The 23,247-nt window shown below is 50.5% G+C and overlaps 1 protein-coding gene across 7 annotated transcripts in view; it reads left to right on the top strand.

The window, feature by feature from the left end:
• Positions 1–23,247, top strand: part of KAZN (kazrin, periplakin interacting protein) — a 194,551-nt gene that overhangs the window by 78,341 nt on the left and 92,963 nt on the right. Inside the window, exon 1 of one of the 7 annotated variants that reach the window (XM_077311074.1) lies at positions 22,350–22,366. The exons of the other annotated variants lie outside the window; for them this stretch is intronic. Within the exon in view, the coding sequence (XP_077167189.1) occupies positions 22,354–22,366 (13 nt within the window). The 5' untranslated portion in view covers positions 22,350–22,353. Of the gene's footprint in view, positions 1–22,349; positions 22,367–23,247 lie in introns of those variants that run through there. 7 annotated transcript variants of the gene reach the window in all.

Genomic DNA, 23,247 nt, shown 5'->3' on the forward strand with positions numbered 1-23,247 from the left:
ATCTGTGGGGCAGGGGTAGTCAACCTGTGGTCCTCCAGATGTCCATGGACTACACTACCCATGAGCCCCTGCCAGCAAACGCTGGCAGGGGCTCATGGGAATTGTAGTCCATGGGCATCTGGAGGACCACAGGTTGACTACCCCTGCTGTGGGGAAAGGCCAAGGAGTGAGGTGTGTTTTAACTGAGGAAAAAAGGGACATATTTGCACATTATACTATTATATGCGCTGTAAACCTAAAAGATTCCCTCCTTGGATGGATTGTCTCATGGTATGGTGCAGCTGATGGGTGTTTATATTCGGGGCAGGCCAATATCAAAAATATTTGTTCGCACAGTGACTAATTAACTTAGGCATATAATGACAGTTACCAATTTAGTTGGCTTTTTTACCAACTGAAAAATTCTTCAGGCTTTGAGAACCCCCAGAAGTGGAGCAATTGTGCAGAATATGGTTGGGGAGCATAGCTGAGGACACGCCCACCTGGAGCCCCTCCCCTTCCCAAGCCCTCCAGGCCCATCATTGGCCATTTGAGGAACGGGGGCGGGAAACGGGTCGACATTGACCATACGTGGTCATGCCATTTGTCTCCCACCCAACAAACACCCTGTGATGTAGGTGGGGCTGAGAGAGCTCTGAGAGAACCGTGACTGGCCCCAGGTCACCCTGCTGGCTGCATGTGGGGGAGCGGGGCATCAAACCCCAGATTAGAGGCTGCCGCTTTTAACCACTACACCAAGCCGGCTCTTAAAAAACAGTGTGCCTTTCTTTTCCCGCATTACTTAATCTTTTCCCTTTAAACTTGAAGTTAATCTCAACCTTTCGGTCTCGGGGAATCTAGGTACGTAAGCAGATAGTCAGACGTATGCTCAGCATCAGCGCGGTGCTTGTCTCCTTGCACACGTATGCGCGCTTAGCTTGTGCATCAGGCTACAGCGGCGTCGCAGGAAGATATACATCGGCGCTTCTTTGGATCGTAGCTGATTAAAATTCTCCGCTCCTCATTTCCGTGTTGACAGCGAAGGCAGGAGATGAGAACTTCCGATAACCGTCGTAGCGTCTTGCAAATTCCGGGCGTTTGTAACCTGACAAATGATATGTGTTTGGGAGCCAGCCTGCAATTACCTGCTGTATGAGAGGGCCTGATGAATCGGTTGATAGGAAGTTGATCCTTCCTAGTACGGGAAAAAATTTCTGTTCCTCTGAAGTGTCAGCCGGTTGGGTTCTGGGGTTGGTGCTTCTTGCTTCTGAGTGGCGCCAGAGTGGTAAACCGAGCACTCCAGTTGCTGGGAAGCGCATAAAGAAATCGCTCCTGTTTGAGAACATCAAAGCTGGTTCTGCCAGTTATCTGGGTGATTTATCTTGGACGTTTTAGATAGCTGGGGCCAGAGGGAAAGAGTTTTCTCCCAGGTTAGCCTACTCCCCAGGTTAAGATCTGCATCTGTGGCCCCACACTTTGTCCTCCTGCTTCTCTGAAGGAAGGCAGATTCTTGCCCAATGTCAGGGCCTTTCCTTTAGCGGCACCAAAGCTGTGGAGAAGACCTCCCCCAGTCCCCTGCTTGGGTTTACGTGCCAGGTGAAAATGTGAGCTATTTTCTCAGGCCTTTGATGTATTTATGGGAGGGGGTGAATTCTGATGGCTCGGACATTTCAGTTCCACGCTGCATTCGTGGAAATGCAGCTTTATTTGCCTCATACCCGGTCGCTAAGATTGCTGCATTTATGCACTCGGCATGTTCAGGCTGTGTTGTTACGCTGATTCTTCTGCTCTTCAGATTGTTCTTTTCTCAGCCTTCTGAGGCTGCTGCGAGGTGTGCTCTGTGTAGGTGTTTTGTTGTTGTGCTGACGGTTTTAAAGGACGCCGTCAGGAATGCTTGACATTTCTTTGTAAGCCAATTCGGGGCACTTCCTTTCTCAGTAGTGCGCAGCTGAGCGCTGAATTCTCCCAAACTAGCGTCTTGTTTTTTGCGCAAAGAATTTGGGATATCCGGAGTGCCTCTCCAGCCGCTGCCATTCTGACAACAACACAACGCTGACCTCGGCGGATTAAAAAGTCCAGCGTGTGTTCAACACTGTCCCGAGAGGTAGTTCTGCGTCGGTGTGCCTTTCCTAATTTCAAGCTGCTTTTCCTGAAGGAAGAGAGGTCATCTCTTGTAGTGGCTGACGTGTGGCCTGAGGCACGAGGAGACCTGGCTTCACACCACTCGTCTGTGCAATTCCCTGAGCGGCCGTGTCCTGTCCCGCCTCGCAAGATTGTTGTGAGGATCGTGCAGAAGAACGGAGAGGCCTTCAGGCCGCCCTGAGCTGCTTGAGTGAGGCAAGGACGGGGGGGGGGGAATAAAAACCAGAAGGTTTGAAAGAGCGCCTGAAGTACCTTCCAGACGTCTCAGTGACGCGGCTTTTTTGAGCGAGGCCTCTGGAGCAGAAAGCGTTGTCAGGGAAGCCGGTGATTTTGAAAGCCGGTGTGTGGAAACTGAATCCCGACCTCCTTGAACCCCTTTCCCCTCCTCCTGTGTAATGGAAGTGCCGCCGTCGAAACCCCTCCTGATGTCTCTGAAAGGCGCATTCCGAAGCTCATTGTTTGGATGGACCTGCGGAGGCAGAAGAAATTGGAATCCGGGTGGCGGAGAAGTGCAACGCGACCATGCACTGTCCGCCCCACACTAGAGGAGCACTGAGAAGGTGTAATAGCACACTGCAATTTGCGCGCGCAATTTCTTCTCTTTTTTTTAAGCTGCTAAGTGCTCTCCTTAGGTAAGGTCATTGGCGGCTGAGAAAATCTCATAACAGAGAGCGGAGTGAGAATTTAATTGGCTCCACGGCCAGGGGAGGGAGGCGGCCTCTCTTTCGCGGTTCCCTCGCCGAGCACGGGAATCTCCGGAGCTGCTCGGTCCGCGGCCGGTCCGGCATGTCTCGCCTCCGTATCGCTTGCCAGATCTCCATAGGTGCGCACAAAACTCCCGTCGTACTGATTTGAGTCTGCCGGACTCTAATCTTAAGCGTCCGACTGCAGAGCAGACGAGCAGCTCTCTGACACGGCTTCGCACTGCATCCCAGCTCCGCTCTGGTACTAATTTGTCCACATTCTTCTTCAAGAACAAGTCTTCGTCTTCTCATGGTATGGCCAAGGTATCCTGGCCTCAGTTTATAGACCAGGGATTTCCAACCGGGGATTTGTGGACCCCTAAGGATCCCACAACCTCTCACCTCCTTCTTTTTTGGACCCGGCCACAAGCTAGGGGCATGGAGTTATCTCGTGGTTTCTACCCTGGGAGGGGTCTTAAACCGCCTCCTGTTTCTCTTCTCCACCCTGCCTGTTAATACGGGTGGTGATGTCACTTCCTGTGAAGCTCCCGGGGTGTGTGGCAAGGAGGCGTGGCCAGATGACATCACTTCCAGGGCGCCTCGAAGCCTGAAAGATTGTTACAGGGGCTCCTGCATGGTCCAAAGATTGAAAAGGGCTGCTATAGACCCTCCTATTGAGGATTTGCCTTGTGTCGCTTTTCTTTTAATAGAAGTCTTGGGATGTTACAACCTGAAAGCCAAGCAGGAACAAGACAGCTGTGTTGTTGTTTGATTCGTGGCACTCTTCTGTTTTGCCCTGGATCTTCCCAATCGTTCCATGTTAAGCGTAGAGGTGTCCCTGTTGAGCGTAGAGGTATTGTCAGTTCCCACAACAGAGCAGGCCTAATACTCTCCACCCTCTTTGGTTTTCCCTCCAGCCTCTTCCCTTGCAAAGGTCCGTCCGGCTTCGTGCGTGTGTGTCGATCCTATGCAACTGTTTCCTGACTTTGGTTTGTGGCCTGTTGATGCAGCGAGAAGAAACATAATAGCAGCTTTAATTGGACATTAAAGAAGCTTTAACTGCCATTTAGGGTCAGGGGGAAATCTCTTTGGGGAGTGTGATAGGCTGACGCACTGTTCTGTCTGCTTTTGCTGAGAAGCATGATATTTTTATGCATCCTGGCAGTTCCTTTGTGCATTTGGGTGCACACCCCTTCCCCTGGAAACTCTGCAGGGTCACCTTAGGCCGGCTGCATATCATTCATTCATTCATTCATTCATTCATTCATTCATTCATTCATTCATTCATTCATTCATTCATTCATTCATTCATTCATTCATTCTCTTATTTATTTATTGTTTTGGTTTGGCAGCATTTTACCCACACGCGGGAAGCGGTCCAAACATAATGGACGGGATCTGTCTTAGAAACAACTTGAACATCCTGTTGGTTTTGATCTGCAGTTTTTATTTCTAGGCGTCGTTTCCTTTTTAAAAAACACAGAAGGCTTGCTGACCTTGATTTCACTCTGGCTGCTTCAGACCGAATGCCCAGAAAAAGCAGTTAAAAACTGTTTTGTATTTCATTTCCTGTATTGTGTACTGTCCGTACCTCACATCATGGGTTTGCCACCCAATCAAGGAAATCCGCTAATGATCAACTGTTACCGGACACCTACCTGCTTCCCCACATCTCCTCCTCCCTGTCAGGTTTCTAGTCCTCAACATTGCAGGGATGGGTTCTGAACTTCATGGCGAGCCACAGTTTGGCCACCCCTGTCCTACGAGGTTGCCATGAGTCGGCTGTGACTTGCGGGCACTTTTCCTGCACTGTTGAGCATTTATATAGTAGGGATCACGTCTATAGCCAGTTTGGTGTAGCGGTTAGGAGTGCGGACTTCTAATCTGGCATGCTGGGTTCAATTCTGCACTCCCCCACATGCAGCCAGCTGGGTGACCTTGGGCTCGCCACGGCACTGATAGAGCTGTTCTGACCGAGCAGTGATATCAGGGCTCTCTCAGCGTCACCCACCTCACAGGGTGCCTGTTGCGGGGAGAGGAATGGGAAGGCGACTGTAAGCCTCTTTGAGATTCCTTTGGGTAGGGAAAAGCGACATATAACTCTTTCTTCTTCTTCTTCTTCTTCATTACTCGCATATAAGCCGAGGCACCTAATTTTACCACAAAATCTGGCCAAACTTATTGACTCGCATATAAGCCGAGGGTGGGAAATGCTCCATCATCACAGGCTCTCCCATCCAGCCTCCCCCTTAACAAATACAGAAAAGTCAAGAGGATGAATAGCTGCTGGGTTTTGTACCCCGCTTTTCACTAACCAAAGGAGTCTCAAAGCGGCTTACAATTGCCTTTCCTTCCTCTGTTGATGCCAGACACCCCGAGAGAGCTCTAACAGAACTGCTGTGTGAGAACGGCTCTGGCAGGAGAACCAAACAGTGCCCCCCAGGCCAGCAAACCAGAGCAGAACAACAGGATCCGAATTTGGAAACTAGGCTTATATGCGAGTATATAGAGTTAATTGGGAAGCGGTTGTAAATATGAGGAAGGGGAAGTTTAATATCGAGGGATGCCTTACGTTCCGTATTGTGTTTAGCAATTGGGGTAGGCGGAAAGGGCAGGTTCATTGTTTGCCGCCCACCTGCCAAGCAGAACCAACTCACCTGTTTGGGTCTCGGAGCGGGGGTCTGTGAAATCACATCAAGACTACGACAGGATAAGTCGTACAGGTTTGAACTTGGGGTGGGGAGGAGGAGGAAGGAAATTTGTGTCGTGTCAGGTCATGAGAGAAGGCATTGAACAAGCATCAATTCGTCCGTGCGGAATTAGCAAAGGTTTTAGTTGGGGAGACAGTTCTGCAAGATGGATTTTTAGGGAGGGTTTTCACTGAGCTAACCTATTATGGGAAGCTTCATGCTTCACAATTCCCCATGTAGGGCTCTTTCCTCCCCCAGCCCTTTGTCTCCTGCCTGGATGTCCTGTATCCTTTCTGGATCAGCGCCACGCAAAACCCACACACCAGTCCACCCCCATCTCCCCCACTCGGTTCCTGAAGCTAAAAGCCTTGTGGTGGTGTGCCGTGAGTGCCTTTTGGCAGAAGGGCGCATGTTTACGGCATCTGAGCACTGCCAAGAGGAAGCCAAGGTAGGCAGCCAAGGAACAGCTTGAATCGCGGTCATGCTTGGACGGCGGATGGGGGAGGGGGGATTTGTTTATAAATTAAATTTTTTTTTTCTGGAAGGAGGCATGTGGAAAATTGCATGAGAGGAATGGGGGGAGGGGAAAGAAAAGAACTGCTCTTCACTCTTAATTGACCATGTAATGCAAGGAGAGCCTGGCTGAGATGCACCCCAAAATGCTTCTCCCTCGTGGAAACAATGCCCCTTTTCTATCTGCATGCTCCCTCAGGTAGCCTTCCCCTCTCACACTGGCTCAGGGGCGTGCGAGAGAACAACCAAATGACTTTTGACCTCTCCAGGGCACGACACTTCCTCCAAAGAATCACACCTCCCTGCTCGGTATGTTCGGTCAGGGCATGGGTGGGAGAAACGTACCGTGCTAAATTGCACATGTTTCCCCTGCAACTGATGGTCGGGGTTCAGGTTATGGTCTTTGGAATGCAATGCTTTGGAACACCTTTTCTCGACTTTTTGACCGTGGAGGAGCCCCCGAAATAATCTTGCAGGCTCTGTAGGAGGCTCAGACGTGATGTCGTCAGCTGGCCACGCCTCCCAGCCATGCCCCCATGTCTCTGGAAGTGACATCATCAACTGCATTAATGGACAGGGTCGAGGAAGGGGGGAAGGAGACAGGAGGCGGTTTCGAGTGGGAGGAGGCATGCAGGCTCAGCCCCCTCCCAGGCACAGAATTCATGAGACAACACACTCATGCTTGGGAAGGGGGGGGGGGAACAATGTTCTCTTGCTTGTGGCTGAGTCCATTAAGGCCTTTCCGGGACCCCTTACAGAGCTCCCACGGAACCCCCCCCCCCAGGGGTCCACAGAGGCCTGGGTGGAAATCCCTGGCTTAGAAGCTATGTCCTTAGCGGAATAGCAAAACAACCATTCTGAGCTCAGGAGATCTCCCTTTCTGGAGCATCCGGCATGTTTGTGTTTAGTATTTTGGGTAATTTTAGCAACAGGGAGGGAGGGAGGGAAGGGGACCTGGGGAGGAAGTCATCTTCCATGATCTCGCTTGTCTCGATTGAAGCGTTTGCCCACCGGATCATGGAAAATTCCTCTCTGACCAAGTCGCCATGCTTGATCCTCTGCCAAGGGAAACAGGATGAAGCTGGAGCTTTGTCCGTGGGGGCAATGGCCCCTCGGAGAGCACCAGAAGCATCTTCCCACAGCTGCAGGAGTGTTCCTGCCAGGGATTCTGGGGAGAGCACGCGCATAGGCGGGTGTTTCTCGTACACAAGGAAACCACAGTTGGCGAGAACAGGCCAGTCGCTGGCTGGGCGAAAGAGCCGTTTCCGAAACAGTGGGTCCAGTGATCTTCGGAGGAAGGAAAATGGGGCGGGAAAAGGACACTTACAAAAACGTAATTCCGTGATGCATCCCTGTTAAACTTGGTTTTGTATTTTAGCTCTCTTGCAAGTCCTCTTCAGAGGGGAATTTGCACTTCCAGGGATAGCCTCGAGTTGACCCATGCTGGGTATTGTGGGTGTCCTCTGGATGCATATCTCGTAGGGTAGCGCATGAGCCACTTTCCATGGGACATTCAGGTAAGGGCATCTTCTCCCTTGCGGTTTCCAACACCGCCACTGAGAATTTTGTGCCTTCTCTTGTCACCCGTCCCTGCCAACAGCCCATGTGGTACAGTCCAAGATGGAGATGGTACAGTCAGTGTGGTGACAGATTAGGAGACTCAGATGTCCAGATTTGGACCCTGTGCTGATCTCGAAAGCACGCTGGGTGAACTTGAACCAAGCATTCTCTGTCAGCCTAACCCACCTTGCAGGGTTGTTTTGAAGACAAACCTATATACTGCTCTGAGCTCTTTTGGGGAAAGGAAGGAGGGTGAAAAACTTGCTTAGGTATAGATCTGTCGCTTTCTGAAAACTTCATCCCTTAGGACACCGTAGCAGTGCTACAGATAGAGAGTCCTGTTACAACAATAGCCATCACTTGCCTTTCCACCACAGTGGTAATGTTACAAATTGGCAACACTATTGCAAAACTAGTCATCACTTGCCTTTCCACCGCAGAGGTAGTGTTACAAATGGCCAACACTATCGCAACACTAGTCATCACTTGCCTTTCCACCGCAGTGGTAGTGTTACAAATGACCAACACTATTGCAACACTAGCCATCACTTGCCTTTCCACTGTAGAGGTAGCATTACAAACAGCCAACGCTATCGCAACACTAGTCATCACTTGCCTTTCCACCGCAGTGGTAGAGTTACAAATGGGCAATGCTATCGCAACATTAGCCATCACTTGCCTTTCCACCGCAGTGGTAGCGTTACAAATGGGCAACACTATCGCAACACTAGCCATCACTTGCCTTTCCACCATAGGGGAAGCAGTATGGCCAGCTCTAGTGTCACCCTCGCCGTCACTTACCCCTCTACCACAGGAGTAATGCTACGGATGGCCAACCGTACGCATGCCGTCACTTGCCATTCTGCTACAGAATAAGAACTCCTGTTTGGAAAAGCTATTAGGAGAGTGAAGGAGATTTAAGCGTTTGAGCATGTTTTCTTGGAGAGGATCGGCGGATACGTGTGTCACGCTCTCCTGTTTAATTGCTTTGAAACTCTTTACAATCTAGATTACGCAGGAGGTTTAAATAATTGTTCCCATTTCTCCACAAACATTCCCACACGCCGGATTTTTCTTTCTTTCCCCCCTTTTTCCGGGTTACAGTTTATACAGCTTCATTTTGAAGAAGAGGTAGTGAAGCCTGCTCTGTTCACACAGAATTAAACCCAAGTCCCGTTTTGGTTCATTTCTTGGATGCTGGCGGGATCGCTCGGATTATGCGATTACCGTTTCCGTGAAAGCCGGCCACAGAAGGCACCCTGGTCATAGTGGTGGATGATTCCTGGCAGCAACAAAACTGGCACTCGAATGCCAGAAGACAGTAGATGGCATGAACTCCTACCGTTGGGTCTTTTAGCCGCTTGAATGAAGCACCTCTTAAAATCATTTGGGTCCCTCCTTAAACCCCTGACACCCCCCACACTGCTAAGAAATCTACATCTTAGAATCAATTTCAACGTATTTTTTAATTCTGTGTGACGATGCTGGTGGCTTCGGTTTTCCACATTACGTTTTTTAAACGTTGATATTGCCGTCTGTTTTAAGAAGAAGAAGAAGAGTTGGTTCTTATATGCCGCTTTTCCCTACCCGAAGGAGGCTCAAAGCGGCATACAGTCACCTTCCCTTTCCTCTCCCCACAACAGACACCCTGTGGGGTGGGTGAGGCTTAGAGAGCCCTGATATCCCTGCTTGGTCAGAACAGCTCTATCAGTGCCGTGGCGAGCCCAAGGTCACCCAGCTGGCTGCATGTGGGGGAGCGCAGAATCGAACCCGGCATGCCAGATTAGAAGTCCACACTCCTAACCACTACACCAAACTGGCTCTCATAAGCTGCGGTCGTAAGCTGCCACGGGCTGGTGACCCCGGACGTGGCAGCATAGAAATCGAGGGTATCAGTAAATAAAAGCAAATAATCTTTACAGCAGTCCTTGCTTCGAGCATTTTAACATCTAATTATAGCTAGTCTGTACCGCCGCTGCGTTGTTAATTTTTGTCATAGCTACAGCGCCGGCATCTTTCTTTCCAAAGTTAACGAAGATCAAGCCAGCAGAGTTTTGGGGCCAGCGAAAGAATTCCCATCCGCAGGCCTTCCTTGACGACCCGAATTGGCGCTTTAAGGATGGGGCTCAAAAGTGCAAGGGTTGGAGGCATCTTGTTTCCGACTGCAGCGGCCTCCCTGCCCAAACCGTTAATTAGCTTCGAAGGCGGCCTCGTCCCAGCTCTGTCCATTTGTTTTTTTTGATCATTATTATTTTTTTCTCTCCTGATGGGTAAGCTCATTAAAGATAATCCTGTTTGCTAGATTTCCTCTCTGCTCGGCGATTGTGCTAATAAACCCCTAGGAGGAATTTTTGTTTCCGTCGGAACCGGACTTTTCGGCAGTATGCACCAGCTTGGTGTCGCGGTTAGGAGGGCGGGCTTCTAATCTGGCATGCTGGGTTTGATTCCCCGCTCCCCCACATGCAGCCGGCTAGGTGACCTTGGGCTCGCCACAGCACTGATAAAGCTGTTCTGACTGAGCAGGAATATCAGGGCTCTCTCAGCCTCTCCCACCCCACAGGGTGTCTGTTGTAGGGAGAGGAAAGGCGATTGGAAGCCACTTTGAGCCTCCTTCAAGTAGAGAAAAGCAGCATAAAAGAACCAGCTCTCCTTCTCCTTCTCCTTCTCCTTCTCCTTCTCCTTCTCCTTCTCCTTCTCCTCCTCCTCCTTCTCCTCCTCCTCCTCCTCCTCCTTCTCCTCCTCCTCCTCCTTCTCCTTCTCCTTCTCCTGTTCTGACTGAGCAGTAATATCAGGGCTCTCTCAGCCTCACCAACCTCAGGGTTTTCTCGATGTTAACAAAGTCGAGAAAAGCTAGTCCATGCAGTCTCCACCAGTATCACTCCTGTGGTAATCCACCTGTGGTCCTCCAGATGTCCATGGACTACAATTCCCATGAGCCCTTGCCAGCGCTTGCTGGCAGGGGCTCATGGGAATTGTAGTCCATGGACATCTGGAGGACCACAGGTTGGCTATCCCTGGGGTAAGGGATTCTGATGAAGCAACATATTGGGGAGGGAGGGTGTTAGCAGGAAGGGAGAAGGTAAACTGCCATTTTATTATGGATCCAACCTACAAGACCTCATAGTCTAGCCCAGGGGATTCCTGCCGCTGCAATTTCCCTCCCAGGCATTTAATTGCAGATCAGAGCCATGAGCTGGCTTTGTGTGCGTTTGGGTTTCCCACCCACCCACCCACTCCATCCCCGGCCCTTTGCCAAATTCACTCCTTGCAAATGGCACAGAGGGGCTTTTATTTTCTTTAAAATCTCACCCCCAAAAAAGAGAGAGAAGCTGCCAGTATTAACATAATGGCTTTAGGTTAATGACATTAACATAATGATGCTAAATAGAGACTCTGGAAGGGGAAACCTGCGAGGATAATGACTTCCCTTTTGACCTTGATTTGTCAGCCCGGAAAGAGGGAGGCACAGCGGAGCACGTAGGCTCCGGTTGTTTTGGGCCAGAACCAACTTCCTACGCCCCCAACCCCTCCCCCCAACACTTAATTAATTGTAGTGCCGGTTATTTCCTCATTAAAAAAAAATGGAATCAACAAATTGGTTGGGGGAGAACTGTTGCCACAACTCAACGTGTCAGCTGGGATCACTGCTACTTCAACCAGTGTCAGGAACAGGAGGCGCCAATAAAATATTAATGGGGTTGAGGGATCCAAAGAGCTATCGGTGCTGCTCAGTATTTTGCAACCGGCCGAGCTGTTGGTTGTTCTTTGTCTCTTAAGTACCGCAAAACATCTGACGTCCACAGAAGCGGCCTCCTTTCCAGTCAAAGGAATCAGAAATTCATTTCTGATATCTGAAACCAAGGACATTCAAGAAGAAGATGGCCAACAGCATCAGTTTTCTCCCCAAGCACGTGCATCAGCTATCTGGTATCCCCAGCCCTTCTCAACATTTTCCCCATTGAGAAACCTCTGACACATTCGTCAGGCTTTGAGAAACCCAGAAGTGGGACAGTCATGCAGAATAGGGTTGGGAAGCAGAGCTGTGGACACGCCCACCCAAGGCCCCTCCCCTTCCCGCCCCCTCCAGGCCCATCATTGGCCATTTGGGGAGGGAGGTAGACATGACCGTATCTGGTCCTGTCACCCGATAAATGTTGAACAAATTTTTAAAATATATTAAAAATCAGCTAACCACCATCCATTCAGGAAACCTTTCCAGGGCCATCAAGAAACCCCACCCATTCAGGCCTGGTTAGTCCCTGATGTGAGTGTCCTGCCTAGTGCAGGGGGTTGGACTAGATGACCCAGGAAGTCCCTTCCAACTCTATGATTTTATGATGGGAGAGCACCAGAGAAGTCCGGAGTTTTTGCCTGGGAGCGGACAACTGCAAACCGCGTATCTTGAAAACCCTAAGGGTTTGCCATAAACTGGTCCGCCATGTTGGCTGCTGGGACTCAACCTCACTTTCCAGCCAGCTTTATAACCGTTCTTGCCCTGGGGAGAGGAGAAGGGAAGGAGACTGTATAATGAACTGCAGTGTCTCTCCCACAAATGTCTCTCCCTTCTTGCAAATGTTAGCATTCCATTTGCTCTCATTTGAATTCACTTCTTTAAAGCCCCCCACGCCAATGCTGAGAGCCGAGAGGGGACAAAAATTCATGCTTGCAATGGAAGCAGCTGTTTATATTCCGCAGCTTAATGCATTTCGTGTGTCTTCGGCAATCGGGAGGGGGGGGGAGAGAAGCAGCAGCCGTCGTCCTCCGTGGCAGCCCAAACCAAGGATCGTTGTCCAATGACGTCTCAAATGGTCTGCAAGATGAATGTACAATAACGGGTTTTTTTTCAACCCCCCGCTTGTTTATCTTCGAACGATTTTACATCTTGCTTCTTAACCGAGGATTCTTCCCCAAGCGGGCGTGTGATGTTCTTTAAATCTGAACCACTCGAACAGGGGAAGTCAAACTGCGGCCCTCCAGATGTCCGTGGACTACAATTCCCATGAGCCCCTGCCAGTGAACTGGCGGGCTCATGGGAATCGTAGTCCATGGACATCTGGAGGGCCGCAGTTTGACTACCCCTGCACTAGAAAGCCGAGCCAGGGTGGAACGCCGCAAATAACAGCATCTTGGTACTACGGTTGTGCCATTGCTTTGTCTTTTTGCAATCTTTTATTAACACAATTGTGCGTGTTGGGGGGGGGGGAAGGGGTGCCAAAGCAGTCAAGTTAGGTCAGGTGACCTCGCGTTAATCACACTCTTGGCCTGTCCTATCTCGCAAGGTTGTTGTAAGGATAACGTGGAGAAGGGAAAGGTGTTTGCAAAACATTTTGGGGCTCCTTCGGGCAGTGAAAAGCGGGATATAGAAAACCAGTTCTTCTCCAAGATGGACCAGCGGTCTAAATTAGACCTAGGCAGTTCCTGACGTGTTTGTGTGTTTTGTCATGTTGATGTTCAGATTTCAGAGACGGAGAAGCCGCGCTCACAAGCGGGAGCGTACGAAATTCAATGCATCGCTCGAGGCATCCCTCCCCCCCCACCCCACACACACACACACACACACTTTTAATGAACCAACCTTTAATTTCCTCCAGACTCTAGAGACCATGTATGTCTTTATGAGATAAGAGAACAAAGTGGGGGGGAGGGAGGGAAGAGAACTTGTGCGCCGTTCTGAATGCAAAGGCCTTTTTAAAAACGAAATGCTCTAATGGAAAATCCGTTCTTTTTTTCCTATTTTCTACTTTAAAACATTAAAAAAAAATCAAAGCCTTGTGTGTGTTGACTTTGAAGTAGCTTCTGAAAGGAGGAAGGGAATCGACCGGCTGGAAGGGCCGCTAAGGTAATTAAGGCCCTTCGTCCCTGTCTGTTTTCAATTCCCCCCCCCCCCCCAGTTTTACATCTGCTTCTGCATCGTGCAAAGGACACAACTAGATAAGTTTGCGATAAAAGCTGCAACTGTGTCCATATGTATCAGGGGTGGTCAAACTGCGGCCCTCCAGATGTCCATGGACTACAATTCCCATGAGCCCCTGCCAGCGTTTGCTGGCAGGGGCTCATGGGGATTGTAGTCCATGGACATCTGGAGAGCCGCAGTTTGACTACCCCTGATATATAGCATCTGGGTTGCCGGTTTTGGGTTGTCCTCCTAGCTTTAATTTGTGCTACTGCGCAAAACGGCTCATTCATTCATTCATTCATTCATTCATTCATTCATTCATTCATCTTGTTATATACTGCCCTCCCCTGAGGCTCATAACTTGGAATTCAAAAAGCACACCATTTGGGATTCGAAAAGCCCACAATTTGGAATTCAGCTGCATAGAGGTTCAGGCCAAAGTTTACCTGCCCTGCGTGACTGTGAAGGTCACCTTGAAGGGCATGCAAATGCAGATGCCGGGAGGGGGGGATCTTAGACACCAAGCTGAATAAGATTTCAGGCTCTTTCAGGGGGAGACTTTTCCTCTTCTAGCTGGCTTGGTGCCCAGCAAAAGCAGGATGAACGCTACAACCCTGTGAGGTGAGGTTAGGGTGAGAGTTCGTCCAGGAAGCTTCCGTGGCAGAGTGGGGATTCGAACCCGTGTCTCTCGGCTCTTGGTCCAGCACTCTAAGCCACTGCATTAAACCAACTCTGTAGGTGTTAGGCATACAATGTTGAACTTTTTTTTCTAGAGCAGGGGTGGCCAAACGGTGTCTCCCCAAATGTCCACGGCCAACAATTCCCATGAGCCCCTGCCAACAGCAGCAGCACACTGGCAGGAGCTCATGGGAATTGTAGTCCATGGACATCTGGAGAGCCACGGTTTGGCCTACCCTTGTCCTAGAGCTTTCTGCGTCCACAGTGCTTCCTGTGCTTTACTTGGTCAGACTTGACCACATCCCTGCAAGGTAGACCAACTGCATGAGCCGAGATAGGAGAAACTTGGCGGCGGTAGCTCTGAGTCCCAGTTCATTCTCTAACGTCCTGGTCGCAGAGTCATGATGAGAAATGTTATATATTTTTTCGCGTCATGTTCATTAACCAGGAGACGTCCAAATGAATTCTTGCCTTGACCCAGGGTCGCTGAACGCCTTGTCCAGTTCTGTTGCCTTCAGGGCACACAGCCCTACTGCTGTAGGGTTTTCCTGCACTTCTTCCTTTCATCTTGGCGGCCTCCTGTGCTCTTCTGCTGTGATTATATCTGCTCAGCGTGTCACGGTGTCACCTCTTTTTTGACGGAAGGGAGCCAGGGAGGGGGGTGGGAGAGCAAGAAAAGAGAGGATGACGCTACAGTAGGTTTGACCTTTGAGAGTCTGAAAGGTTTTTCTGGGAGACAAACGCCGGCTGTCAGGATTTCGAAAAGGCGAGGCGACTTGGGAATTCATTAGGACCAGGAGAACATGAAAGGTGTATGGGTGAATCTACCTGGGTTATCACTTGAGGAGGGGGGGGGTTGTGGGCATTTTGGAGTGCCAACTTGGGGAGGCTGCTCTTTACAACCTTGCCCAGGAGGGTCTAACCAGAAGGGAAGACTGCCAACCTCTAGGCGTTAAGAACCAAAGATACACAATGGAGTACGCAGCATATTGTTACTTTACGAGAGAGGAAAATCCGCTGTGTAATGTCGCTTCTTGACGAGAATTTGCACCATGCCACAGAAGGTTTATCTGGTGCTTTAAAACAACAAGCTGTGGCAATACAAGTCTACAAAAGTGTCGTATAAGTATAGCAATGTCACTGGAAATCCAAAATCCAAACAAGGATCCAGTCAAGCCTGCGTTTTGCTCGGCGTCCTCGGTGGACCCTGACAGTTATAACATAAATTCAGACGTACAATAAATGCAGAACAACTTCAGCCATGTTTACAAAGGTGCGGAATGATGATAAGAAACCTGTAGTCGGAGTAGCGGGATAATATTTATTTACCATCAACGACCGATAACAAAACGCAATCGAAATTACAAATAAGAAACAAGTGAAAATTAAACGGGAGCTTACCCAACCGAAGACGGCTTGCTGCAGAAGCGCCTAGAGGCCTCTAGATAACTTGCGTGTCCTGATAGTAATCTTCACTTTGTAGAATTGTATTGTCATGTTTGTTCTTTGAAAGCGTTGGAGAAACTTTCTCTGTATTGCGTAAATTCTTATCAAGAAGTGTTGTCCTTACACTCTGCTTTCCCCTTTCTTGGACAGATTGGAAGAGCACTTGGCAGGAGTGTTTGTTTTTTAAGTTCCCAAGAAGGTGGGGGGCTGGACTGGGTTGTCCTTTGGGATCTCTTCCTGCTCTGTGTAGGCTGCATTCTGCAAACCTGGTAGACTTTGCGCCTCCCTCCCTCCCTCCCTTCCTCCCTCCCTCCCTCCCTCCCTCCCTCCCTCCCTCCCTCCCTCCCTTCCTTCCTTCCTTCCTTCCTTCCTTCCTTCCTTCCTTCCTTCCTTCCTTCCTTCCTTCCTTCCTTCTCTTTTTCCTTCCTTCCTTCCTTCCTTCCTTCCTTCCTTCCTTCCTTCCTTCCTTCCTTCCTTCCTTCCTCTCCTCTCTCTCTTACCTGTCACTCCCAGGCTAGCTGGCTCGTGGTGGGTTGTAATATGCAAAACCCCACAATCAAACATAAAATCCCATCCCTTAATAAAACCACAGCATTTTATAATCTAAGCCCCCTCCCACCCACTTCCCCAGGCTCAATGCACCCCCTTTATCCATCCCATGTCTCAAGGAAAGAAAGAAGAAAATTTGGGGATCAGCTTGATGCCCCAGCTGTGGCAAGGAGGGGCTCATCGGCCTTAATCAGCCAGGCCTAAACCAAACACCTGGCGGAAGACCTCCGTCTTGCAGGCCCTGTGGAACTTTGAGAACTCCTGCAGGGCCCTTAGCTCTTCCGGGAGCTCATTCCACCAGATCTTGGTCACGCCTGGCTGGGAGCGCCCCTCTAGGCTGTGCATAGAGAAGGGAGACTGTATTATTGCCCCAATGGCATGCTTCTTCTGTCCCTGACTGCTCTCAGTGTGGGACATGTCTCTGAGACCAGCTCCACTGTGGAAGGAGGCCTGATTCTATCAGCTCACAGTGCAGTGAACTACCAAGGTAAAAATGAACCCATGAAATTGCATTTGGCTATGTCAGAGTCCTGGTCTTTCTAGCCCACCCCTGGTGGAAAAAGGTGTGAGCTTCAAATGTCCCGGCATGTGCTTCGTAGCTAACATTTCATGCGCAGTTGCTGGCACGCCTAGTCCTTTGCCTCCAATAGCTCTATCTCACACCCTTTCAACTGGCAACGCTGGGGGCGTTGAAAGGAGATCTTCTATTTGCCAGCTGTGTGATGCGCCGTTCCCCGGGTGCATGGAGGAGCATTCTCTGCCCTCCCCTCCCCATCCACCCATCCACAGCTGGTGCTCCAGAAGTGCCAGCCCACCCCAGAAATATGGATTCTGCATCCCCTCCAGCCTTCCCCAGCTTTCATCCCCAACCTTTCGACGAGGCATTAATCGGTAAGGGAGAGGCGTTTCGGCTTCCTTGACAGAGCTCAAAGTGACACATTCTTTCTCCCTCTCCCGGAGTACATATCGACGTGTTTAATAACGGTTCACACCGATGTAATTAAAGCGGAATCTTGTGAATCCTGGAGGTGGGCAGTAAATACCACTCGGAGCGCAACATCGCCTCTGCCCACGGTGTCGTCTTGAAACTGTTCCCCTGTCTTGTGGATGAAAGGCAAAACCCACCCATCCAGCCCCCCCCACACCCCCCCCTGCATACACTCTCTTCCTTGATTCTGCCCTCCCATGCAGAAAGTTATTTCGGATTGCTTCTCCACCTCGTCGTCTGCCCTCTCCCCTAACCCACTCTTAAATTATTTCTGTTTTTCTGCCAAGGTCCTACTAAAGACAGCCCCCCTCCCCCCCAAAAAACCTGTAGGGCAAAAATGAACCTGATGAACCAACCCCGATTAAAGTTGCACAGTGATAAAGATCCCACTCAAATATATCTTGCAGTTGTTCACTTGCTTGTTTTATTGATTCGGGATTCAGGATTGGGGGGGGCTAGAAAGAATCTATCACACACATTTCAGAAGTAAGAAAGTACTGCCAGATAACAAATCTAAGTCATTTGCTTCCTGCGTCATTGTCTCTTTTTGGTTCGGTGAGGCTGTAAGATGAGGGCCGGATTGTGGGCACCCCCCCGGGTCTGCCCATTCTGGGCAGACTTGCTTGCTTATGTTTTATTTAGATCCTCCTTTTCTCCCTGTTCTGCTCCCAGAGCAGCTCTTCCTATTCTTCTCCCTCCTTCCAGTTCACCTTCACAACCTGTGGGGGTAGATTAGATTGAGAAATGGTGACCACCAAAGGTCACTCAGCCCATTTCCAGGGCACATCGTGGACTGGAACCTGGTTGTCCCAGGTCACACGTGACACACGAACCCATGAAGCTGCCTTATACTGAATCAGTCCTTCCAGATCAGTGCTTTCTACTCAGACTGGCAGGACCCCTCATTCACATCATCTCCTGCCTGGTCCTTTTTGACTAGAGATGCCAGGGATTGAACCTGGGACCTTCTGCATACAAGGCAGGTGCTCCGTCACTGAGCAGTGAATGGCCCCTAGCTTAGAGGGAAGGTCCCAGTCCAACACTACGCCATGCCGTAAGAACCTAAGAGAAGCCATGTCGGATCAGGCCAACGGCCCATCCAACCCAACAATTTGTGTCACACAGCGGTCCAAACATAGGTGCCATCGGGACGTCCCCCAGCAGGGCCAGTTGACTTGCAGATTCCCCAGAAAGCTATCTCAGATGAAGGGCAACCTCACTGCGACCCTTGAGGTCACCCCGTCATGCAGATGACAAGCCAAGGCTCCGGACGTGTGGTTCCCCCAAAAGCAATTCACCACGGATGCAGCGAGACTTGAGTCCTCAGTCTGGATTTCAATCCTGCCGTGACGATTCGCTGCCAATCACACGCCAGTCTGCCATCATCTGATTTGAGCCGCATCCTGGAAGAGGCACGGTTATTAATTCAATAACCGAAACGTTTGCCGGATCGCATTTTTCTTCTTCGTCTGGTTAGAAGGGTCCGCTGTCTTTTCACGCGCCCAGAGGGCATGTTGTATTATTCAACGGCTATTAGCCGAACAAGAATCTGTGTCGAGCTTCCCCGCAGATGCAAAACCACTTGCAATTCTGGGAGGCGTTGTCGCAGGGATCCGAGGAACCCCTGAACGACGTCCAGGTATCTGTCGATGATTTGGGGCCTTTCCGCCGGAACGCAGACGGCGCTTCTGTTTACCTTCCCTGCATGCAAATCGAGGGGAGGAAGAGAGATTGCCACGGTACCTTCCGTCTGATTGAGCAAGGTTCTGCGGGCCCGCCTAATTCTGATCTATCGAGCGGCTTTCTAATTTTGTTGGGAGGCTAAGGTAATTTAGAAGGCTGCAGCTCTCAGAGCCGGTATTGGATTTCCATGGAAATTACAGCTGCCTGGAGCTAAGAGGGAGCAACGTTAGGCCCTGGTGGGTCTCCGGACTTTCATTAGATATTAAGGTCGATATGCCAGGTTGGTTCTACAGCCAAGGTGATGTGCTTGAAACGTAGGGGAGGGGGGAAGTGTTGAACGCACGACTGGGTGCCACATTTAGCTTCCCAAGACACCCAACTTGGATTGTAAACAAGCCGGGCCATCGGCCCACCCAGTGATCTGCTCAGGCTGGCAGAGAAAGGTCGCTCTCTGCCTGCTGCTGCCAAAGAGCTTGAAGACTGGCCCTAGCAATTGTGGTGCCCCACAGGGAGGAGGGCAAGGTCTGCTCCCAAGTGCTCGCAGCTGACTCATGGGGTCCCCATGGGGGGTGGGGGTGGTTTTCAAGGTAGGAGAGGAGGTTTTCCGTTACCTGCCTCTGTGGCAGCCCCCAATCTCCCTCTGAGGTCTCCATCCAAGCCCTGGCTGTGGTTAAACTCTACTCAGCTTCCATGTTCAGATGAGACTGGGATAGGGTCCATTCCGTATCAAAGCACCAACTCCTGCAGGGTCTAGACCAGGGGTAGTCAACCTGTGGTCCTCCAGATGTCCATGGACTACCATTCCCATGAGCCTGCTTCATGTGCGTGGATTATCCGAGGAGGAGCAGCGACTCCCTAGCAGAGCACTTGCTGTGCGTGCCAAAGGTCCCAGATTCAACCCTTGCCGGTCCAAAGGATCACAAAGGAGCTGATATGACAGACCTCTGCCTGCAACCCAGGGGAAGTGCTGCCTGTCAGACCAGGACAGCTCTGACTTTGATAGATCGGCAGTCTGATTCCCTCTAAGACCGTCTCTCTGTGGGTGAACTTTGCCCCGATTCAGATCCAGCTTCCAGATTTGTAAGTCAAATTTGCAGTAGAGCGGGTGTGGGGGGATTCTTTGATTTTGTTTTTGGAACGCATCCTGTGTTTAAGCTAGCGTTTGCACGCAGAATGCATGGAATGTCGAAGCGTGGGGAAAACAACCATTTTGATTTCTTTCCACCACCTTCTCAGCCTTGAGTTTTGGAAATATTGCCATTGATTGATTGATTGGGACGGTGCGCGAATCTCGCATCTCCATAGATGGGTGTTTTGCTCTTTGTCTGCAGCATTGATCCGGGCACGGTCTCCAGAGGTCAGAGGCCAGCAAATTCATTAACCTCTAAACCAGTCACCTTTTGCTCCATCCCTGCCTTTCTCTCATCTCATGGCTATGCAAATCGTTTCGGAGAAGGATTTCGAGACAAACAGTTGGTTTTGACAGTCCCTGCGTGTCTGTGTATTGCAAACCACATTGAGCCCGCCTTGAAGGGAGGGCGCATCAGTCAAGAAGGTGTTTTAAGAAACTGGGGTGGGGACCGTCCTGGCATGCTGGGGAGGGGGGCCTTCCCTGCTCCCCACGTGTCATTATGCCCCGTGGTGACCTCTCCAAACAGGCTGCCCGATTCAGACATTTCCTTCTCGGGAAGAAGAATGGGTTGAACGACAACACAGGCCTCCAGGCCTCCGTCTGATGCTCCCGTTTTCACACTCAACATAATTTATGCGTGGGGGGGAGCACCGATTCCCCCTTGTCTCAGGAAGCCTGTCGCTGCTGCCTTTTAAAAGGGGGAATAAGTGGTAATTTAAATTCTGTGCCCCGGGGCTACGCTCTCAAAGCACGCCCCGTTGACTGTAGTCATCCTGCTAGGTTCTCTTTCGCCTTGAGGGAAGCTCTGCTCTTCAGAGTCGCGCTGTCAAAGGCGCAAGGGTTCTTCCGAGGATGGCAGATCCATGCTTTCTTGGACTCTGTCCTCTGTATGCAAGGAAGTAGGAAGGAGCTGCGTCTATGGGTGGACTTGGCAGAACCTTGAACCTGGTTTTTGCGCTTTTGGTTAGCTGGCATGGTCCCTTTGCTTATTAGCTCGTCTTAGCTCTGCTTGGTGTTTCCTGAGCTGAGAACAGACATTGCCCCTGAGGGAGCGTGCGTGCACACGAAAGTGCATGCCTTGAATAAAACTTTTGTCGGTCTTAAAAGGTGCCGTTGGACTCAAGCTCGGTTTAGCAGAAAGCGGAACGCGGGTAGTGCTGTTTGCTCGCTGCGGTGAATGCGCACGCATCCTGTGGGTTATGTGCACATGGGAAGGGTAGCTTTGCAGGTAAGAGCTCACCCTGCCAGATCAGGCCCACAGGATCCTGCCAGAGGGGAGGCCCTGACTTCGGATTGTGATCAGCATCTTGGAGGCGCTCTACCTCTGAACCCAGAAAAATCCCAGTCAGAGATCATGGAGAGGAACTCACAACCACCAAATCTGACCGAGGTGTCCTTCCAAAAACTCAAATAGAGACAGGACCAAATCTGAGACACATGGCGCCTTTAAGGCCGACAAAGATTTGTCTGAAGAAGTGTGCGTGCACACGAAAGCTCACACCTTGAATAAATCTTTGCCGGTCTTAAAGGTGCCATGTGTCTCAGATTTGGTCCTGCTGCTTCAGACTGACATGGCTACTCCACCTGAATCTATCCATATAGAGCAGTCGTTCTCAACCTGGGGGTCAGGACCCCTTTGGGGGTTGAATGACCCTTTCCCAGGGGTCACGGCAGGACAAGCAGCTTGGCCGGGGGGGGGGGGTGTCGCCATCCACACAACAGCCTTGCAGGGTAGAGCTCTATCGAGATAGAGCATTCGGCTGTCTGGAGCAGCGGAAAAGAGCAAGATCGGCATGGTGGGACAAGAGGCAGAACTGAGAACTGGGGGGAAAAAACAATTTATATACAATCACGATCTTCACACTATTGGTCAGTTTCGGTTTAATTTCTGCGAAAGAACCCTTGCGTAATTTTACAGCTGGGGGTCCCCACAACGTGAGGAACTGTATTAAAGGGTCGCGGCATTAGGAAGGTTGAGAACCACTGAGATTCAGTCATTTTCCAGGATCAGGAACCAATCCCAAGGAAATTGAAGCGGGCAGCTGTGCAGCATTGGCCGTTTGGCTCCTTCCCCTGTCTTTTAGGCCATATCTGGGAGAATGGGGGCTGCTGATCTTCTAAGGCAGCCAAGAGATGTCTTGCTGTCCTTCCTTAGAAGCGCACAACCCATTGTCACGTCGTCGCCCGGCGGGTGCTTTATAACTGCCCAAGGAAGGCCTTGACAGGTAACCAATGAGCTACCGCATCAGCGCTCCATCCTCCCATCCCATAGGGAGAGAGGGACCCTCTTTTCCCCCTCCATCTCCCGTGTTCCAGCCTGTCTCCCTCGTCCTTCGATTCCCGCCCGGAACAGATGGCCTCATTGTCTCCGCTGTTTATCATCAACCTCTGAAGTGTGAGGCTGCGAACCAGCCATGGAGGAACAAGGTTTGCTCTTTTGTTACACCGTCTGTTTGCGATGTCACTTTTTGTGTCTGTGCGTGCTTGCGATTGTGCTCGGACGTGAATGCTTTTTTTTTTGCGTTTGCTCGGCGGTGGGGAGAAAAAGCCGGGTGGGAGAGGACGCTGCCAAGGCGCGGGAGGGCTAGAAACAGGGGTTAGGAAGGCAGGGGGGCTAAATGTGAGGGTCAGCTTGGGATGGAGGGCAACCAGAATGCTTTTTTTAAAAAAGGAATCATCTCTTTTATCTCTATTATATCTCTGGAGAGTGCTTGCTTGTTAATGCCTCGTGCTCAATTTTGTCAATGGGACTTTGGCCTCACAGCCCAGGAGCTCCAAACAATAACCTTCTATATTTGCTTAGCGAAGCCTCACCCTACCTCCTCCGAGGTTTCTTAAACTCCTGCTTGGTACTGATGCTGGAAGAAAGCTGATGGAGCACCTCTCTCCTTGCGTCTTGTATGCGTCGGGGGGCTTTCTTTCCGTCCTGCAGTTCAAATCCCCTCCCTGGCTCTCTTTCCATGCTCCATCTTATGTGCTTGCTGCAGCGCTGGAATGGCATTGTTTGAATTAGGGGTTCCCCTCTGTCTCCCTTCCGGGGCTGTTTGGTTGTAGGCGGCACTTTGTACACGCTCAGGTGCTTTTTGGGTGGTCGCTGGTCTATTAGACGCCTTTCTCTGCAAAGATTTTGCTCAAAGCAGCTCCCGCATAAAATCACCCGAGGACAGTCCTCAGGCCTTTGTGGGCAATGCTGTTGCTGCTCATTCCAGGATTCAGAAGTAACCAAAGGTATGATTTTTCACACTGGTGCGTTCCAGAGAGGCGCATTGATACTCATGCGCATTGATACTCGTGCGCATCTCTGGAAC

Source organism: Paroedura picta, chromosome 15 (assembly GCF_049243985.1).
Source record: "Paroedura picta isolate Pp20150507F chromosome 15, Ppicta_v3.0, whole genome shotgun sequence".
In the NCBI taxonomy this organism is placed as follows: Eukaryota; Metazoa; Chordata; class Lepidosauria; order Squamata; family Gekkonidae; genus Paroedura; species Paroedura picta.